The following is a 21,703-nucleotide window of genomic DNA, read 5'->3' as shown; positions in this document are numbered from 1 at the left end:
TTCTTTCGGCGCCGCGATTTGATAGTACGGATGGATAGAGGAGGTCCTCAGGATTAAAAAATATATACACATATACCGTCCTCAGACTCATAGTTTTCACTTTGAAGTTCCACAATTTTATATACAATTCACTCTTATTTTGTTTTGTTTTGTTTTTCTTTACATGTCATGACAAATACCGCCGAAAGAATCGTAATATTGCCAATTATCTCACAAATTTTTGATGTCTGTAAGCTAATCTTAATATAGAATAGATTAATTCAATAGATTTGCAAAATTACTCACTCTTCTAGGCTATCCATTTCTCTCTTTTGATTTTTTCTATTGTACACAGCTGGTTTAGAGCAAAGTGATTTTCACCTCATGTGGTAAGTTTTTTGTGCTTTTTTCTTGTGAGGTTTGAGCTGGAATAACCTCACAACAAATATTTCCTCACAAATCACTTGTAAGGTTGTCTCAGAATATAGCTGAAAATCGAATCGATAATAAATTGCCAGAATCAACGCTGCATCTCCTCAGGCGATGTACAAGTCTCCTTCCTTCGGTAAAGAACCTTTTTTATCCAGAATATAACTGACAGATGGCTGCGATGTTCATAAGTTGACAAAAAAATATATATTATAGATATAATAATCTACAATATTAATTTCATTCGTTTAGGTTTTTAATGCATATATCCACAATATCTTTGCTATAATTAAATTATTATTAATTCTAATTTTACCATGCATGTATGCAAAGTTTGTTATAAGTTAATAATTGTTAGGACATATGATCACCCTGTTTTAATATCGATAAATGTGCATTTGCATTAATGTCATATTCTCAAGTAATTCGAATCAACAGAACGCGCGTTTTGTATGTAAACGTTCAATTGTTTAAAATATTTATCCAGTGATTGAATTCCTGTTCACTATTGTTTAAAGACTTTATAATTATGAGTGGCAAAAGTATGTCTACTCGGTATCGTACAAATACTGCTTCAACTGGGGAATTAACACCAGTTATGAATGGAAGATCTAAACTGACTCCAAGTGGCCTAAGGCATCGGGTTGTACATAAAGCAGAGTCTGGTCACAAAAATCATTTGGAAGATAAATGTGGAACTAAATCAGGAATATTCAATAAAGTATTAAGTGACGATAATCATTTGAATACACCTCGTATTACTCCACGTCCGACCGCAATTAATGCGTGTTATACACCATCATCACTCTTCCGGAATGTAATGTCGACACCTTTGAATAAAGTACGCACTCCATATTCAACCACCTCCGCCACAAAATCGAAAGGGAAAAATATTGAAGCCACTTCAACGAGTCAAATAGTAGATGACACAGAGATAAGTAATCTCACAGTTGCAGTACGGGTGCGCCCTTTGAATGCTCAAGAGTGTTCGCTGGCCAAAGTGACAAATGTTGTACGTGTTTGCGGGAATGAGCTGACTGTTTCGGCCGGCATGACGGCTGATTGTACTGCGGGACTTACGCATTCCTTTACATATGATCACATATTCGATTCTACAGATCCCGATAATGAATTTTACGCAAATCAAGACGACGTATTTGTAGGTACATCGATGCCTTTAATAGATCGAGCATTTCAAGGTTATAATGCGTGCCTTTTCGCATACGGCCAGACTGGTTCTGGAAAATCATATAGTATGATGGGTATTGAGGCTTTAGACGATGATGCATCTGGCAACAGCATACCACATCCAGATGCCGGTATAATACCACGTTTTTGTAGAGAACTTTTTAAGCGTTTGGAAAATATGAAACATTCAATTCGTGCAGAGATCGAAATAAGTTATTTTGAAATATATAATGAGAAAATACATGATTTGCTCTGTGTTGCAAATTCAGAAAGCAATTGCAGTGTGGGAAGCGTACATGTTGCAAGTACACCAACATCAACAAGCGTCACAAATCGACCTGCTTTGAAAGTGCGAGAACACCCTATTTGGGGTCCATATGTAGTTGATTTAAGTATTCATCCCGTAGATTCGTACGAAGCAATGCGCAATTGGCTTGCTGTAGGTAACTCACAACGTGCAACTGCGGCTACAGGAATGAATGACAAAAGTTCACGTTCTCATTCGATATTTAATATTGTTTTAAATTTGACAGAGATTAGCGATGATTTGCCTAAAAATAAATCTGATGAGACTGCTACACGTCAAACTCGTCGAAGTAGGATAAGCTTGGTTGATTTAGCGGGCAGTGAACGTATTTCGATGGTGGGCTCAAATGGTGATCGCATACGTGAAGGTGTTAGTATAAATAAAAGTCTATTGACATTGGGCAAAGTAATTGCCGCATTGGCAGATTCAAAGAAAAACACAGTAAATGGATCGGTATTTGTACCATATCGTGAAAGTGTACTTACATGGCTTTTAAGGGTAAGTACCCCTATAATAATTACAAAATTCTACTTAATAAAAAGCCTGTTTCAATATAGTGAAACCTTTATTATTAATTCCACACAACTTTTGTCCAAAGAAAACATTTACATGTCTTAAGCGCCTTGTTATTTATTCGTCATTGGATAAAGTCCCAATAAAATTACTCAATCCATATTTAAGAAATGAATTCGCCAAAAAAGTATTTTTTTTTTATATTGAAACCCTAACCCCTCCCTTAAGTAAAAACATAAGTATAAATTAACAAGGTCTCGGTGTTTATTGCATAAGTAGCGTAAAATTTTCGTAAAATCGTTTTGGAGTAGTCAGTTTACTTAGACCTGATTATGGATACAATAGGCAAAATTACCAATAAGCACAAGTGGAAGTACTGCTTGCGAAGTATTTACTTATTGAATATGGAAAGAGTAAATAGGGAAATTTTGTAGTATGTATATTTTTAATTTTGTAATATAATGTAAACAATGAAAAACAGAAAATGACATACCTGGGAGCTCATTTCGAATGTTTCTCAATTAACGTATTTATGTTGGGTCCAGATATTTTCAAGGCATATACATGAGTATATTGAAAAACGATATAAAAGGCAGTCTCCTTTAATAATTTTTATGATTTTCAGCAAAAATTTGTGTAATTTCGTTATAATAATAATATTTGAAAAGAACTCGACTGAATGAGTGGGTTGCACTGTGGTTTGGCGTATAAATGAATAGAAGGGCATAATAAAATAAACTTAGAAAACAAGTGATATTTTAGTAAATTCTATTTAAATTTTTTTTGTCAAAAGAGCAGAGTTTAAACATGGTCAAGGAAGGACAGCTCAAATACATACTTATTTTCCCGATTTGAAGTAACGTACTATAAGCATCTATCTGCATATTGCACATCTATGTTACAAAAGAAAAATTTATAAGTTAGTCACGTTATCATTTCGTTTTTATGTAGCATAACACTCATATTTCTGAAGATAACGAGATAAGAATCTTATCTATCACAATAACACACAAACGAAGCACTTAAGTGCTTTATTGCGTGTGTATAATGTGTAAAGTGTATAATATCACAACTTCAGGCGTTCTCAAGTATCAAATGTATGGTAAATATGTACTTGTCAATTTCAATTATTACGTTTTTAGTCTAGTTAGTACTTTTATATAATTATACTTTACACAAAAATAATTTATTGTGTCCAATAAACACGATAAAACTTATCTTTGTAAACTGGTCTCAAACAAACTAAAACTATTTTTAAGCAAATCTAATCACATAACTTTATGAATTCCCTCAAGTCTCCACGACAGTCGGGTATACGTGCCTCTCAACCGGTCGTCAGGTAGCCAGCAACGAATTGGCTGACTAGTTTGCATACTTTGCAGCTGCTTCCAGAATGGTAGGTCCGGAACCCTGGATCTAAACTTACAAAACCAAAATATATGTAGGTGTAAACAGGACAAAATAATAGGTGTAAACAGTTTTTACTTAATAACTTTGAAATATTTGCAATTAAAAACATTTTGTCTTAGTTTTAGTTGCATCTTTGCTTTGCTTTATTAAACCTAAATATGTCGGAAATCTTTCATTCCGAATATTAAAACTGATTTTTTTTTTTTTTTTTTTTTTTTCAAAACAAAAAATAGCATTGGTCAAAATAATAGATGTAAGTTATTTTTTTTTTAATAAAAACAAAAAATTTAAGTTAATCTTTATTCCGTCCATAGATTTTTAATAAGCTGTATATCCTCCGTGTTTTTTCGAAAGTTTTCCAGCTCTATTCGGGATGGATTGAATTAATTTTTGGCAGGTTTCTAATGGAGTATCATCGCAAAGTTTCTTTGCCACAGTTGCTCCTTGTTCTGAGGGCTGCAATCTAATCTTAAGGTCACTTCACAAGTTCTCAATCCCCAGAGGATTGACTAGGCCACTGCAGGCCACATTTGATACCTTCAACTACTCAGATGCCAACCTCGATTATGTTTCAGGTTATGTTTTCTTCAGCATATGGTAATTTTTTGCATTTTGCAAAATATCTCTGTATTCGAAGACGGTCATTGTGTCTATCAAGGATAAAATACCAGCACCTTGCTAAGAGAAATTGCGCCAGCGGCAAGAGCTTTTCCTTTCTGTAGAAGATGAATTTTACTGGCTTTACGAGCCGGCAGTTCCATTCACTAGTCGACGCCGAATTGTCCCTGATCTAACATTTAGTATAACTTTTGCTGCAATTTGTCGAGAAGTAGTATATGGCGATCAGCAATCAGGCCAGTTTTTATTTGACAACCACGGGTTTCTTTTTCATTTTTCTGCTTCAGAGCATAAGTTAGAAAGTTTTTCGACCACCCTAACTTATTTGCAATGAATTTGTACATTTTTCCTTCATCACGCAGTGATTTTTTTTTATCAACCGACGCTCTACATCGGTGTAGTGGCTTTTACATTCCATTTCTAAACAATTTATTCTTTTCAGTTTATAGTGTTGAAAGGAATATAAAATTACAAATACTCTAATACTTACTTCACAGTTTTTTTTTGTTATACTCTTGCAACCTGTTGCTACAGAGTATTATAGTTTTGTTCACCGAACGGTTGTAGGTATCACTCAAAACTAATCGAGATAGATTTAGGGTTATATACATGAATATAAATCATAAGAATGACGAGAAAAGTTGAAATCCGGTGACTGTATGACTGTCCGTCCGTCCGTCCGTGCAAGCTGTAACTTGAGTAAAAATTGAGCAATCTCTCGAGTTCGGAGATGAGCGTAATCGGACCTCTGGCACGCCCACAAATTGCCATTAACCGAAAACCTATAAAGTGCCATCACTAAGCACTAAATTAAGATATAAAACTGTAATTTAGTACAATTAATCGCAGTAGCAAGTAGGGAAACAATTTTGAAAAAGGAGGCGTGGTTTCGCTTAGTGCAAATATTTAAGGTATTTCCCTGACTTTTATTTATGCTAGTTGCAAGTATAAAAAGTTCGGCTGCACCCGAATTTAGTCCTTTCTACTTGTTTCATATTACTTACATCTATTTTATTGGCCAACTCAATTTAATTAGAAAATGATAACTTTTCACTCAAATGCAAAATTAACCAAATAAAAATGCAAGTTGTTGCTACTGACGCTGTTGTTGTGTTTAACGGAAATCTAATCCCCGTTGGGATGGTAAATGTCATTTGTATTGTCGTCGATGTCATCTAACGGTAGGCCCAAGAAACGTGCTGTTTCGACGGGGTCGGACCAAAGGGAGAAGGGTGTTAGATGGGTGGGGTTTGTGGGGCATGCAAAGAGGTGGTCAGTATCATGCGGAGACTCGTTGCATGCAGGACATACGTCGAGTATGTCAGGGTCTATTCTGGATAAGTAGGAGTTTAACCTGCTACAGTATCCAGAACGAAGTTGCGCAAGGGTTCTACGCACCGGAATTGACTCGGATTTCATCCGACCAAGGGCTGTTCTTTCGGCGATCTAACCCCGTTTGGATCGGTAAGTGTTAATTTGCTACTGACGCTCTACTCATTCGACTTCATCGTAAAAATATAGCTGTATAAAAAAGTAACAGTTACAACACCATTTGACAAAAATAGTATCAGCTACACTCCCACCTCTTATTTTCTCCATATGTCTTTATATCCGAATAGGAACCACATCGACTCAATAGTACCCTACAGGATTCTGGAATTTATAAGAGTGCTGGGCCTATGTGAAGCTATGTGACACAAGAGAAGTTAGACAGTGCTAGCTGCAATTACTTCTTTCTATCTACCATGAGTGTACATATATGTATTTTTATCTGGATAAGAGCGGTCAACTCAGCGCCATTCTTCAAAGTTATTCCGCCCTATGACGCAATCCATCGTAGCAAAGCAACGAATACGAATGACTGATATGGATACGCATAATCTGCTATCACTGAATCCATGTAAATTCGAAAACTTTTGTTACCAGACTTAATTTTGAATTTTGATATTTCTAAATAAGCTGATTAAAAGAAAAAATTTAAATTTTGATAAATAAAACTGAAAGTACTCGAAATAAACTGAGTAGAAGAAAAAATTTAAATTTTGATAAATAAAACTGAATTCATTTATATTTCAATTGAATTTAAGAATAAAATATGGATCCTCTAACTTACGTTGGGAATTGTTAGAATTGTATGACAGCAATTTCGCATCTTTCCCGAAAAAACAGTATGCGATGTATTGCATGATAGGGCTGATTTGCATAATGTTTTCTGCGATTACACTAACAATAATACCAAACTCGTTCTTTATTTGGCAGTTATAAGCATTAAGAATTCGTAAATGTTAAGGCTATTGTCGTACTCTTCCATAGTTACTATTCTTAAAATTCTGATGTATTTCATGTAATTAGATTTTCATTTTTCTTTTGAGAACAATATTGTATAAAGCACATTAATCATTTTTAACAGTTTTAATAACGGTATTTTTTTAGTTACTCCACGTGTCAAATTTATTTCATCGTTTTCCCGGTTAAATTCAAATAACTAGTTTGGTCAAAAGATTACATTTAAGTCCTCTAAAAGCCACAATAGCGTCAACAATCAAAATTAAAGTTAGGAAATTAATATTTTTTATTTATAATTCAACACTCAAACAAGAATTTCGTTCGATCTAAAATTATAACGTTGTTTGGCCAACAGCTTGACTGCATTTCGTATCTTACATTTGCAGTTTTGCGGGACACATTTGCATGATTTCGCTTTTGGCTTGCCCCTCCGTGATTTATCTATAAAAATATTTCACAAATACTTACGATTGCTTAAATAAAATACAAATTTTAAATTACTTACCATTCTTTGCATTCTCTTCGGATTGACTCGCTTTATTGCCTAGTATTTTTTGAAACATGTCTAAAACTATAGTATGTATGTGTAGACACGACGGTATTGTGAATTATAGTGAAACTTAACTCGTGCTTATTTTGTACTTATATTAATTATTTGCTCTTTATGAGTGCACTCAGCTAAACTTGCGGTCGCATTGTTTTTTCCAATCATTTATTTTTATCGTAACCACAAAATATTTGTGTATGTGTGCACATGATTAAATTCATATGTATATAAATTTTAACCACAAAGTTTTTTTCCCATACAAAAGCTGAAATGTTTTTCATAAATCATATTGAAAACTTGAATTTAATTTTCTATTTAGTTATGTATTATTTTTGGTCAACATATTATCCATTTACCACATTTAAGAGGTTTTTAACACAAATTTTAAACATTCATATTACTTTTGAATTAAACCGTGTTCACGACAGTCGGGTCTACGTAACCGGAACGCCCAAGTACTGTCAACTCGGTAGAATCCTGCCGCTACAACAACAACTCTTGAGTTAAACTGACATATTATAGACCAAAATTATTTCTAATAATAAAATTTTTTTTGCGGGTGAGAGGGTGGAAAATGCCTTCCGCCTCATCGGTGCTATCGTTACAGCAGCGGTATGTGCCACTTGCCCACCCTGGGACCGCATTTGCATTACTTCAGGGTGGCGTTCCATTTTTCTCATTGAGAGACTTACACCTGCGTCCAGGTTTTCTACGGCGGTGCGTTCTCGTTGCCAACGCACACATTCAAAGAATGTGCGTTCAGCGTCGTCTTCTGTCGCGTCGTTATATAGGCATGACGACTCTTCGACTTTTCCCATTCCGTGGAGGTACTTTTTGTAGTATCTGTGACCGGATAATAGCTAGGTTGTGTAAAAATCGACTTCTCCAAATTTACCGCTTGTCCATAAGTCTAGATCTTTTATTAGCCTGGCCGTCCATCTGCCGCGACTTTCATTCTCCCATCTTTGTTGCCATGTAGTTGTTGTATCTTTCCTTATTTGTTGTATTGCGCTCTTGTTATTATCGGATGATTTCTTTAGCTCCCACAGCTTTTCCCTTTTATATGCTAGAAGGTCAATTGGGGCATTACCGCTTATAATTTATTATTATATATTTCTCTTTTCTTGGCTGGGGCCTCCTGTGTTGGCCATTAGTCGGCTCAGTTGAGAGGTGATCTTCGCTGCCTTTCCTGCGGCGTGCTGGATTTGTACCCGGAAGGTAAGTCTGCGATCTAGTCTTATGCCTGCTTTCTGTGTCTTAAGAATATCCGTAGTTGTGTGCATGCTTATCTCGAGAGGTATGTGCTTGTTTGTTAGCAGTAGTAGCTCTGTCTTCTCCGTAGCGAGCTAGAGGTTGTGTGTGTCGAGCCAAGCTTGCGTCTGTATCATAACCTGGTTCAGCTTTCTGGGGTCCATCTACTTGTTGGTCTTGTTTTCTGCGTAACCATTTCTTCGAAGGTGAATTCATGTATATCAAGGCATTTCCGAATATAGCGGTGTTGAGAAAAAACTCGTCAATGTCAATTTTGTTGTTGGCGGTGTTTCCGCTGGCTGTACTGTATTCTCTGGGTCGAAATACACTCTTTGGGCTTCTCCAAATAAAATGCGAGATGCGTAACAGTCGGGAAACGTTCATGAGTTGCAAAAGTAAATATCTTACAAAACGCTTCATTGCCATTCACGTATCGACCCAGCTGTAAGTAATGAAATACCGAAGGTTTCTTTGCAATACGCCTCAAAGAGCACAAGAGAAAAGAAATGTGGTAGTACCGGTACGCAAATCCGATATTATGGAGCCTCGTCGTGAATGACCTACTTGAACTATTAACTAACAGTAGGATCCGCTGTCAAAGATATGTGGATTACATTGTTATATTAGCTATAGGCAAATTTGAAGCTACTCTCTGTAAAAAATACCATCTTTCCCTTCTCGAGGCGAAGGTCCCTGCCCGACCTCAGGAACTTATCCCGACAGAGAGTTGGAAATGGCTAATATGGTCAAATATCTGGGTGTCTCTCTGAATTCCACTCTTTTATAAAGCTACAAAACATGCCGGGAAAGCCTGAGTTTGCAAGTCAAAGATATTCAAGTGGATGTACACCATAGTCGTGAGACCGATTATTACGTATGGGGCGGTGGTTTAGGCTTCATAGGCATCGCAAACTTCCGCAAGACTTCAACTAGCGAAGCTGCACAATCGGGTGCTATGTGATATATCAAGTGATAAATCAAGCACTTAACATAATGTTTCAAATGACAGCAGAAGGATGTGGCAGAGAGAAGGTAATCTCGACCCAGCAAATGAAGGCTGTAAGTGATGAAATACCTTTGGCTCTTCTCTCAAGGGACAGCATTACCAAACATGACGAGGATGTTTAAAGTTACCCTCTTCAGCCAGGCTAAATGGAGTGATTCCACGCTCGACCTACTGTTAATCAACGGCTTGAAAAAAATCATAGCGATCTCCGCTTATAAGATTAAAACGCTACTGGTGCAGAGCAGCCTACCAGGGTGTAGCCAAGTAAATATTGGCAATAAATGTCGATTCTGCGACATCGAGTTAGAAACACCCGAACACCTGCCGTTAGACTGCACAGCAGTCTGCAGACGAGGGATTAAGACGCTTGGATCCATTTTCCAAAATAGGGATCACTTCGCCTCAATGGCACCTAACAGTATTTTGGAACTCGTCATTATGTTATAGATACAGGCTCCCTTATTCTTATACCCAGAACAGAATATATTAAGTTTACCACGACGTTTGTAACATAAAGAGGGAAACGTCGGAGACCACTTCTGATCAGGAATTATTAAACACGACCCAATAATTTCCGCAATATTTTCCTGAAGTTGATTAAGGTTACTTCTAAAGACCATTGCCACAGACAGTAAAATCAAGTTAAAATTGATTTTAGACTTAATGTAGGTATAAGCAGTTTGAGAAACGTTATAACCCCACCTAGACATATTAATTTAATGTATATTTGTACTTATGCTTTTCCCTTTTATAAAAAAACTCATGAAATACCAGTTTTATCTTATTCAATTAATATTAATATTATTCGTATTTGATTTGTTCATACTATATAATTACATAATCAACTTACAGATACAACATTTATATTTTAGTTGTCGTTTTCTTTCAATATGTTAACTATCAAAGCTACAAATTGTACACAAACATAATCAATAACAAGAAGCCATATCAATACAGTTGGCATATGCACATAATATATCATGTACTTATTTACATGTGTTGTCTAATATAGACAGATCTAACGCCTCTCCAAAATATATTGCGTCTATGCATTTTTTTCTTTGTAAATTGTCGTTTTTTTATTATTTTTACATTTTTTATTTAATTTTTTTTTTATAGTAAACAATCTTGATTTGGAAGGTTTTAGTAATAAAAATGATAAATTATTTCGTTTATATTGAAAACATTGACTTGCCTGATTCAGTCTCTCTCCTACAATTATTAATGTTTATTATATTCTGGTATTCATATAATAATAATATATATAGTAAATATAAAAAAAAATCCATTTTTTTCTCAGTAGGATGCAAATATGCAAAAAACATACGATTGTAAAAAGAAATGCATACATCTGTGTGTTACTTGTTTTTGTTGCAGTTACACGTACTCGAACGTAAGGTAATGAATATTAATATATATTAATTATTTTACTACTTTAACATTATTGTGATTATTCCTTGTTTAATTTTCATATTCTTGTACATATGTATATGTATGTATAGAAAATACGGAAAATGGTAGTGTCATTGATGTTGTGCTATAGAAGCTCCTAAATACATACATATATACATACACGCGTTGAAATGCATTTATAGAAAAATCGTCTTTAAATTCATAGTATATAATGAATTATTTATAATATTGTAAATCGCAAATTTCTTTTTTCCATGTCCTTTAGAGAAAAAGGTCTACTGTAGCACGTCGTAAATATCCGGAACTTTTATTTTATTTTGCGCTGTAGTTCAAACTGTCGATGTTTGACTTTTGTGTGCTGGCGTATTGCTGCAATGGTGAATTTGCCGCCTCCTTTATGGTCACCGCCTGCAACTCCTCCTCTTCCTCAGCCTCTTCCTCATTTTCTTCCTCATGTTCCTCGCAAATGCTATCGTGGTGCTTGCGAGACTCGCGTTTGCGCATGTAATTAGTGAGTGGCCGCTTTTTTTGTTCCTTGCAGAATGGGCACTCTTTCTTTTGCGCCTTTACTGATTTCACTTGTCTGCATTTTTCTGTAATAAAATGAGAAAAAACCAATAGTGAACCAAAAATTTATAACATTCATCTATATTACGCAAATACAAGTATTAAGCAGCGTGACTAAGTTCTTTGTTATGTGAACGCGCAACGTCGGTTATTCCATGCTGAAATGGCAACTGAGGTTATTAACCGTGCATAAATCTTCAATTGCGAGCGCGTGTGCAATAACAACAAGTGTCTGCAAGGCCTTACTCAGATAAATATTTAAGTACCCAGGTACTTTTCAGAACAAATTTATTACTCAATCTGGGGTACCGTCATGTGCGACATAAAAAAAACTAATACCCCTTAAATAATTATACTCCAATTACCATGCGTTATAAATTTACATACATATACTACATACATATGTGATATATGTATGTATGTAAGTTCGAAGGACATTAAGTTTTGCTTTTTTGTGTACAGAGATACCTGTATTTAAATAATCTTGCTCATTTATCTTATTTCTGAGATTAATTTTTGCTAACTCTAATATTATCTACATAAAAATATAGGAATATTGCATGTGCGAGCGAATATCCGTATATATGCATACTACTTGTATATGTCTAAGCCTAATACTGGTATACAAGTATATACTATATTCTGCTCGTACTTGAACTTGTTTTCGTATTTATGTTTCTATAATATATTTCTCACATAGCGCTTATACTACTTGCGTTTGTATCATTTCGCAGTCTAGAAGTTTCTAAATGCATTACAAGATAATCAGACATGATAGCAGTTATCTGGTGCACCTAAGTATTTAGTTAAACGCAAGGGAATAACACTAGAACAGTACAACTTTAAACTAAATCATATGTAACTTAGCAGATTCTTATCTTAAACAAATAATAACATGAATTTTCAGATTAATTATTAAAATCCAAAACAAAACATAAAACAGTATTTTTAATAAACAAGGAAGGGACAAGTTCGCGTATACTACACAAACAGTTTGACGGATATTGCTAAATCTACTCAGCTCGTCATGCTGATCATTTATATACATACATGTATATATATAGTATATATTATATGTATGTATGTATATGTTATAGGGCCTCTGACGTTTACTTCCGGATGTTAAAATTTTCGTGGCAAATTTAATATTGTCATGGTATAATTAGAGTATTCACCTTAAATAAAAGCGATTGGTTAAATTCATAGCACCAAATAGTTTAGGTTTAGTTTTAGTATAAAAGGCAAAACCAAGAACTATACTTACGAGTTATATATTTTTTATATCGTATTTAATTTTTATGTGCCCTAGTTGAACATTTTCGGAATGAATAAAGGCTTATTTACATCTTCTGTGCTTTAACGTAAAATGCGTCAATACTACATTGAACTTGTAAATTTACTTCTCCCTCTAATCGGGGCAAGCGTTTCAGAATAAGATGGCCTTCAAATCACGGAGATATTTGCAGGTTTCTAAAACTTCACAAAAATAAACAAATAATCTCATTTCCTGGTTGACGTCAAAGGCAAATATATCGCACCGCATGTAACTGTTTAGCTTATAGTATATGTACATATGTACATATATGTATGTATGTACATCAAATTGTTGGTCAGTATTACAAAAGTCAGGTAAAGTGAACTGATTATACAAAATGTGAATTCAATATAAATTAATATACAAATTTACGTATATGCCAATAAAACGGATTTTTTAGCTAATTTATGATTATTTAAATAAATATTTTAAAATACAGTACTGAGTAAGGTATTGAATACGCTTCCAAAAATTACTAGTAAAAGCACTTATTTTAAATTTTTAAAAATATTCATTTTTTTCAGTGTAGTAATTTTTTTTGGCGTCATAGTCGTAATTAGATTGGCCTTGTGGTGCTGATAAGCTTTTCTTTACTATAAAAAACATACTATAAATAAACATGCCTACGCCTGCCAACATATTGCCTTACATGCACTCATATACAGGTACTAAATACAAATAGATATATAGTAAATATTAATGATATTTATAATATTTCAAATGACACACTTTTATGCAAAGGCGATTCTATTTGTCTATATAATTGCAAGTAGAACAAATTTTTTTGAAATAGTTGCTTTTTATGGGATTTTAATTGACTTATGAGCAAAGCCTAAATGACCACATAGTGTGTCTGTTTATCAACAGTCACATGCGATTGTGTGATTACGCGACGATTAAGACAACGTGTTTTTGAACTATACAAATATTTAGTTTGTTCACATGCCAGTTTATATACTATGTATGTATCTAAGTGTGATTAAAATATATATATTTGTAAATATACCATATTTGTTTATTACTAAGTTTACATATATAATACAGAGTGAAATTTTGTAAAATATTGATCAGATTTTTACATACATATATACATATATGTAAACGTACATGATTGTGTTTCTGTATATACATATATGTACACACACACTTATAAGTATATTTGTTTATTTTTTGATAATAATAATTATTCTGTTTTAAAATGCCGATTTTTTGACGTTTATACGACACGCCTATAAACATACATACAACCACATATAAAGTCCCTGATAAGGTGAGTGATTAGAATTATTTACCGATAGTAAAATATTTAATTTTTAACTTCAAATGATAATTTTGTACTGGGTATATAGTGCTACAGTTAAAGTGCTTTCTATACATGGATATACATATGTGTGTATATTTATGTATATTTATTAATTTTTTTCCAACCTTTCAAGCATTGTTGGACTATACACGTTTATAAATATTTTCAGAGAATGGTCTGGATCTAGTTGAAGAGCATTCGAAATACAAAAAAGAAAAAGTTAAATATACAATTATATAAAAGATTTATATATCAGAGTATTGCAGTGCTACATTGTTGGCGATGAAGCTTCTTTTGACAACATTTTTTTTTTTTATAAAATCTGTTAATGCGCGACTGGTTCTCTCGTTTTAATCTAAAGCTAAACGATACTTTAAAATAAATATAGATACATACTTATATATTAGACATTCCCGTTTTTATGCAAATTTATATTTTTCAACTAGAAGAAAACAGTATAAAAACTTTTAGAAGGAAACGTCGGATACTTCTTAAAAGATATATGTATGTATACTTGTATATATGTATGTAGACATGATGAGCAGAGTCGATTTAGCTAGGTTTGTCTGTCTGTATATACGTCAACTATTAAATCAGTTTTTAAGATGTCGATTTGAAATTTTGTACACGTCCTTTTCTATCCAAAAAGATGATCATTTGTCGGAACCGCCGATAGATGCAACCGGCATAGATGATTATCCAAAGTAGCGCTAAAATCCCCCAAAAGTGTTTAGATCGATGTGCAATCGGCTGGCGGGAAAGTTCTGGGGCTGTAAGCCAAGGATCGATAGGTGGTTGTACACCATGATAGTGCGACCAATAATCACATACGGCGCGGTGGCCTGGGCCTCAATAGCGTCGCAGACTTCGGTAAAGACCAAACTATGGAAGCTGCAGCGGCTAGCCTGTGTCTGCATGACGGGCGCAATGCGCACTTGTCCAACGGCAGCACTGGAGGTTCTGCTGGAACTTACTCCGCTTCATTTGGTTATTGGTCAGGTAGCCAAGCACACAATTCTGCAAATAACGGCAGAGGGGTGGGGCAAAGGCAGGGTAATCTCGTCCCAGAGAATGGAAAAGATAAGTGGCGATGTACCATCAGCCCTCCTCCCGAGGGACAGCTCTACCAAAACAGTTAACTTCAATAAGAAGTTTAAGGTCACCGTCGGCAGCAAAGATGATGTTGAAGAAATAGCACGCTGAAGTGGAAGAGGAATAGCACGCTGAAGTGGTACACTGATGGCTCAAAAATGTCGGAGGGAATCGGTGCAGGGATCGCGGGCCCACGCACTGGGAGAGTTCCCAAGCATAATCTAGGCAGAAGTTTTTGCCATAAGTCGGTGTATAGAAATAAACCTCCATCGCAACTATTGCAATGAGAGAATAGCCATTCTCAGCGATAGTCAAGCTATTAGTGCAGGAGTGCAGGGAAAGGCTAAATAGCCTTGCAGAACGTAACCAGGTACACCTAATTTGGGTGCCTGATCACAGAGGAATTGCCGGTAATGAATTGGCGGACGAGCTAGCCCGCTCCGCAACCCCACCAAGATGGTGGGACCCGAACCCTTTATTGGGGTAGGTCCACATACCATAAAGGAGCTACTCCGCAAGGAAGAAGGAGTGGGCAGGGAAGAGCATTGGCAGCAAACACGCGGTATGAGACATGCCAAGTTGCTAATGGGAGGATATAACTTGAGTAGGTTCAATGTTGTAATAAACCTCCCCAGGAACAAACACAGGCTACTGGTCGCATGGTATACCGGCCACTGCAAGTTGAATAGGCATTTGTACAACATGGGCCTATCCTCTTGCGTTAACTGCCGGTTCTGCGACTTGGAGCCTGAAACCCCGGAGCACCTGCTGATCGACTGCACAGCAGTCTGTAGACGCAGGACTAAGGCCCTTGGATCAATGTTTCCGGATAGGGATCGCATAGCCTCATTAGCGCCCGGAAGTCTATTGAACTTCATCAATGCGCTGGGGCTAGGTGAGTCTATGTGAGTTAGGAGAGGGCACAATAGACCAAAGGTCGCGGTGCATTCCTCATCATCAATCAATCAATCGGACCACTATATCATATATCTGTCATTGACACCGATCCAACAAAATCAAGTTAACAAATCTTGTTTTTTTTAACTTTGTTTTTAGTTTTTTGTAAAGCGTTCAGTTTCTTGTCATTTAACAATGCTTAAATGTTAGACTAGAAAAGGAAAAGAAAATAAAAAAATTAAAAGTATTCATACAGTGACAAGTTTTCCCTCTAAATGTAATCAAATTGTGTCACCCGCAATCGCGGTTTTTCACCTTTTTTAGAGTTTGCGGCCAATCTTACTTGTTCTTTAAAAATAAAACACGTCTGCTGCCAAAGTGACTATCCATAATTCTGAGAAGAGAGCTTTTCAACTAAATTGTAAATTATCCGCGGATTACTAAATTCATTTATATGGAAAACTGTATTTCAATTGAGCTCATTTAGTAGTTTACCAATGTCGAAACGCTTGATCTCCTCTGTAATCTAAGGCACTTAATTGTAAATGTATGTACATACTATATATGTATATAGTTTGTTTGTACATACCAATTGTATATAGTATATGTATGTATGTACATACGTATATAAATAAAACTGGTTCAGATGTAACGTTTAGTCAATGAAAGAATTGGCATTTGCTGTGAAATGAATCTATTGTAATAGTTATTTTTTAATTTATTTATTAATTGTATTAATATTTACATACTTAGATGCTTGATTTATATATTACCAAGAGTTGTAATAATTTCCCAGAATTTGATACTTGTTTAATGAGTTCTACTAAATCTTAACTCAACTATGAAAGACACATAAAAAGGTTAAGCAAAAATTTCTTGAGTATTACAACAATATAAATAATTATTTTGTAAAACTAAGCAAATTTCGTGCTCTAAGAACTTTAGTATGCATTGTCTTCAGTTCAATGCATTTCAAACAAACTTAAAAAAAAGCATTCGAACATTTACCCTTTTTTGGGTAAAAATCCTTGCATAAAAGTCGTAATAAAATATTTTCTCTAAAAGACACTTATTGATTTGAAATCTGTGCAAGGAAAAAATATATGGATATGCAAATCTCTCAATTAGAACAGTAAATAATAATATAATGGAAATAAAGCTACAATTAAGTACTTAATTGTATGCATACCTACAATCCGATCCAGACATTGATCGATTGTGGTGATCGGCATTCATTTGATGTTGAATAGAATCTTTTGTTTGTATGCATTTTACTCGCTTGTCATTTTCGAAATTGTTCACATAAAAATAACCTTAGCATAAATTTCTAATACTGACAACATTAAACAACAGAAAATTCAAACTCTCAGCAAGAAAGTAAAACTGTGTCGAATAAATATATAATGAAAATGTAAATTGCTTTATAATGGAATTAGTTTCACGTCTTTAATTCTTACAAACTCCGATTTATGTATGTATATAACTTTGGGCAACATCCGAACTTGGCTTTGCCTTACTTGTTTACAAAAGTTGACATAATATTATTAGTTTTAGTTTGAAGCCTTCTATATATCCAATAGATATTATTTACGAGATATTAAAATCTAAGGGAAATTTTTCTATACTATGGAACCATCGTAATCGCCGTCAACCTGGTTTTTAATATCTTCTTTATATTCATACGTTCTAATTAGTTTTTTTTTATTTAACTTAATTTGAACATACATATGTATGTATCGTAGCTAGTATGTATAAAAATACACATTTGTATGTATTTTCATACATACATACATATATATATGATGGTAATATAACAGGGTCAATTGGCTTGATTTATTATTTTAAATTGCTATAGCTTAAATTGATCTCTAAGCGACACGAATCATAAAGTAAGGTATTAAGCTGCTAGGCGTTGAATATGGTTTGAGTTATGTTTTAAAAATTATGGTTTAGTTGTGTACCGCCTTGCATACAACTGAACACTAACAACTTAGTCTCTTATGGCTTTACAATTTTGGCGCTTAGAAGATTCCTTGCGCGCAGCCGCGCAAACTCACGCACAACTGATAAAAAAGTTCCATACAGAATATGTATAGTATTTAAGTATGTACAAATATACTTATATATGTACATATGTATATGTATTATAATAATAAATTTTTGTGTACATACATATATATATTTTAGTTTCACATCTCAATGCTAGCAAAATTTCTCTATGATTTTACTGACAACTGCTAAAGTCACTTGTACTGAATGTTGTTTACATTTATAGATGAAAAATTTACACACTCTAACACCAATGCATTCACCTACATATATGCATACCCGTAGACATTTACATACACTTTATATATGTATATATGTACATATACTTAAGTATGCACCATATAAGTGAATGTGCGCATTATGGCTCGAACAGATTGAAATATCTACTAACGTTTTTGAGTTGTTATTGCGTTGTAAAAAAATGTTTTCGCCTAGCTAAGATAAGCATGCTATCAAAATAAAGTTTATCTCTAAAACTAAGAATAATTATAATTTTAATTTTAGTCTACACAATACACAATTCATCAAAAGACTCATATGTGTTACCACATTTGATGAGTTTGCATACATATGTGTTTTCATACGTATTATAAATTGGTTACCAAAACGTGCTCTCGAACGGGTAGGCCAACATATGCTTGTACATATGTACATATATGTACAAACATACTTACATACATATATAAATACTGCTAAAGCATTGAAGTATGATAATTAGCTGGGTGTGTTCTGATACAATACATCTATAAGAGCTTATATGTATATATATATATCTATATTAGACAGACTGATGACCTTTTCATCGTTTTTTTTTATAATTTTCCACTTTTTGCACATACATGCATACATAAAAGTTGTTATGTTCGATACCACTTCTGCCCCTTTAAACTATTACTTTAGTATTAGTCGTTTAAACATTTCAACAACAACGGAATACCTCGATTTACCCTTTATGTGCGTAAATGTATGTACATATAAGTATGTATATGTATATGTAGGTGTTTTGCCTACCTTGAACCTTGCTGTAGGAATCCTTAGATGGTGGACTCGAGCCATGTTCCAACGAACCATAAGGAAACTGCTCATAGTCGCGGTAGTAGGTGCCGCGTACTGACCCACCGTACGACATAGTCGAATCACCAACAAAAACACCCCATACATCCATGTTAATGTTTTACTATAATGTACGCTTCGTGCACTCGGCTTTTAGACTTGATGTTGATTTCAACGAGTTGTTTTGGCTCCAATAGTCTTGCGAACACTTCTACGTATTCGTTGTACTTTTCGTCGTTGTTTTTGTATAGATTTGAAACAAACAATTTCTGCTATGTTCGTAGAAATTGTGCGAATTTATTTCTCCAAGTAAAATGCTAACCAAAGTTGGATTCGTAGTTACTTTCGTATTGAAATCGCTGTAAATTTGAGGTCACTTCCGTGGACATAAATTGGCGTTGAACTACTACTATTTGTACACTTGACACTTTTTTCTTCTTAACCAATGTGCTTGTCGAGGGCGTTTGTTGACTTTTGTAAAAAATATATGCATATATATGCCTTCTCTATATTTTTATATGTTTATAGGCGTAAATATACCTTTTTGGAACCAGCATGCATTCACACTGTTTTTACTTGTCTTAAACTTGTTCCTTTTTTTTTTGTTTAAATGAACTGAAAAATTTTGTTCTTAATACACCATTCGTTAAATGCGAAAAGTATATAGTAGTTGTGTGCGAAAATGCTAAAAATCGTAAAAAATACACTTTATTGTCTGTTGGATTCTCACAAGAGACTGAACTGAATTTGTTGTCTCGTCCGCTATATGGCTCACCGTTCTGTAGCTGCGAACGCTTTTCGCTTTCCATATACGAGTATTTTTATAGATTCGCCGTTGTTGATGTGACTACTCATGACATGTATGTATGTATGCGTATTTGTGAGTATGTGACTCTGCCGACTGATTTGTTTTTATTAGTTTATTTACAAGTATATTTGCGTTGCGTTTATTTTGCGCTGGCTAGTCTCGTGTTGTTTTCTCCAATGCAACCGAATACGAGCACCTTCACCGCCCGCAAATGAAAACCACGAAGATTTAAATGCAATCTCTCTCAGTCGACGTCGCCCCATCGTATGTTAGCGCATGCTACGATTATTAAGACGAAAAAGAGTGAGCGAAGTGGTGTACGTGAGTAAAACGGGGTAGCGCGCTGTGAAGGTAAACTGTGTACATATAAGTATGTATGTATGTATATATAGGTACACGTATAAAGATATAGATTTGTTGTTGTTTTTAGAACGAGTGATTAACCAAACAACGGAGTACTGGAAAAGTTATAATCTTCACAACCGATTACTTTCTGATTGTATGCATCCATACATATACATAATGTATGTATGTATGTATACGTACGAATTCAGAAGTGCGCTGTGAGTTTAATAGAGAATATGCCTTCATGCTACCCACCTTTAAGGTATGACCTTTTTTGATGCATTGTGTAAAACATTCAATTTCGAAAATTGTTACAACAGAGGCCGTTCATTCATGCTGTTGTTATTTTCTTGTGACAAAAGAAATTCGTTTCACAATATTGACTACAGGTTTCAGCACAGTCTAGATAAGGTTTAAATTTAAATTTGCACTTGCAAACAAAGAGCGGTTGGTAGTGCAAGACTGTGAATATTCACAGATGTAAAGTTATTACGTTCCTTCTGTGACATACTTATGTACATAAGTATACTTATGTAGATATTTAGTTATATGCTTTAGTTGTCCGATTTGATAGTAGCATTGCATTCTCCATACCTTTCTGTTAATAAATTAGTTATTATGACAGCTACATACATACATATGTATGTACATAGCTAAATGCAGAGGTAAATACCTTTTTAAACCATTTCTGACTCATAATTGTGCACTTAATTAACGAAAAAATTTAATGTGAACGAACTTTTTCATCTGCAATCTTGATTATCAGAGATTCTTCTTCTTCTTAATTTGCGTAGACACCGCTTACGCGATTATAGCCGAGTTAACAACCGCGCGCCAGTCGTTTCTTTATTTCGCTACGTGGCGCCAATTGGATATTCCAAGCAAAGCCAGGTCCTTCTGCACTTGGTCCTTCCAACGGAGTGGAGGTTTTCCTCTTCCTCTGCTTCCCCCGGCGGGTACTGCGTCGAATACTTTCAGAGCTGGAGTGTTTTCTTCCATCCGGAAAACATGACCTAGCCAGCGCAGCCGCTGTCTTTTAATTCGCTGAACTATATCGATGTCTTCGCATATCTCGTACAGCTCATCGTTCCATCGAATGCGATATTCGCAGAACTTTTTTCTCGAAAACTCGCAACGCCGACTCATCCGTTGTTGACATCGTCCAAGCCTCTGCACCATATAGCAGGACGGGAATTATGAGTGACTTATAGAGTTTGGTTTTTGTTTGTCGAGAGAGGACTTTGCTTCTCAATTGCCTACTCAGTCCGAAGTAGCACCTGTTGGCAAGAGCAATACTACGTTGGATTTCCACGCTGACATTGTTGGT

General features: G+C 34.8%; 2 protein-coding genes and 1 long non-coding RNA gene across 3 annotated transcripts in view; 1 reads left to right on the top strand and 2 right to left on the bottom strand.

Annotated features, from left to right (window-relative positions):
• Positions 1-870: 870 nt before the first annotated feature.
• Positions 871-21,703, top strand: part of LOC126754242 (kinesin-like protein KIF14) — a 34,035-nt gene continuing 13,202 nt past the window's right edge. Inside the window, exon 1 of the mRNA XM_050466240.1 lies at positions 871-2,401. Within this exon, the coding sequence (XP_050322197.1) occupies positions 938-2,401 (1,464 nt within the window). The 5' untranslated portion in view covers positions 871-937. The remainder of the gene's footprint in view (positions 2,402-21,703) is intronic.
• Positions 6,993-7,486, bottom strand: LOC126754244 (uncharacterized). The gene is made up of 2 exons (XR_007666275.1): positions 7,236-7,486; positions 6,993-7,171 (listed from the first exon to the last, which is right to left on the bottom strand). It is a non-coding gene; the product is annotated as an uncharacterized LOC126754244 (long non-coding RNA).
• Positions 10,303-20,018, bottom strand: LOC126754243 (uncharacterized). Its single transcript, XM_050466241.1, has 2 exons — positions 19,182-20,018; positions 10,303-11,540 (listed from the first exon to the last, which is right to left on the bottom strand). The coding sequence occupies exons 1-2, from the start codon at positions 19,333-19,335 to the stop codon at positions 11,260-11,262; spliced, it is 435 nt and encodes a 144-aa protein (XP_050322198.1). The 5' UTR covers positions 19,336-20,018; the 3' UTR covers positions 10,303-11,259.

The sequence above is a fragment of the Bactrocera neohumeralis genome, chromosome 3 (genome assembly GCF_024586455.1).
Source record: "Bactrocera neohumeralis isolate Rockhampton chromosome 3, APGP_CSIRO_Bneo_wtdbg2-racon-allhic-juicebox.fasta_v2, whole genome shotgun sequence".
Taxonomy (NCBI): domain Eukaryota; kingdom Metazoa; phylum Arthropoda; class Insecta; order Diptera; family Tephritidae; genus Bactrocera; species Bactrocera neohumeralis.
This window is presented reverse-complemented; position numbering and strand designations above follow the sequence as displayed.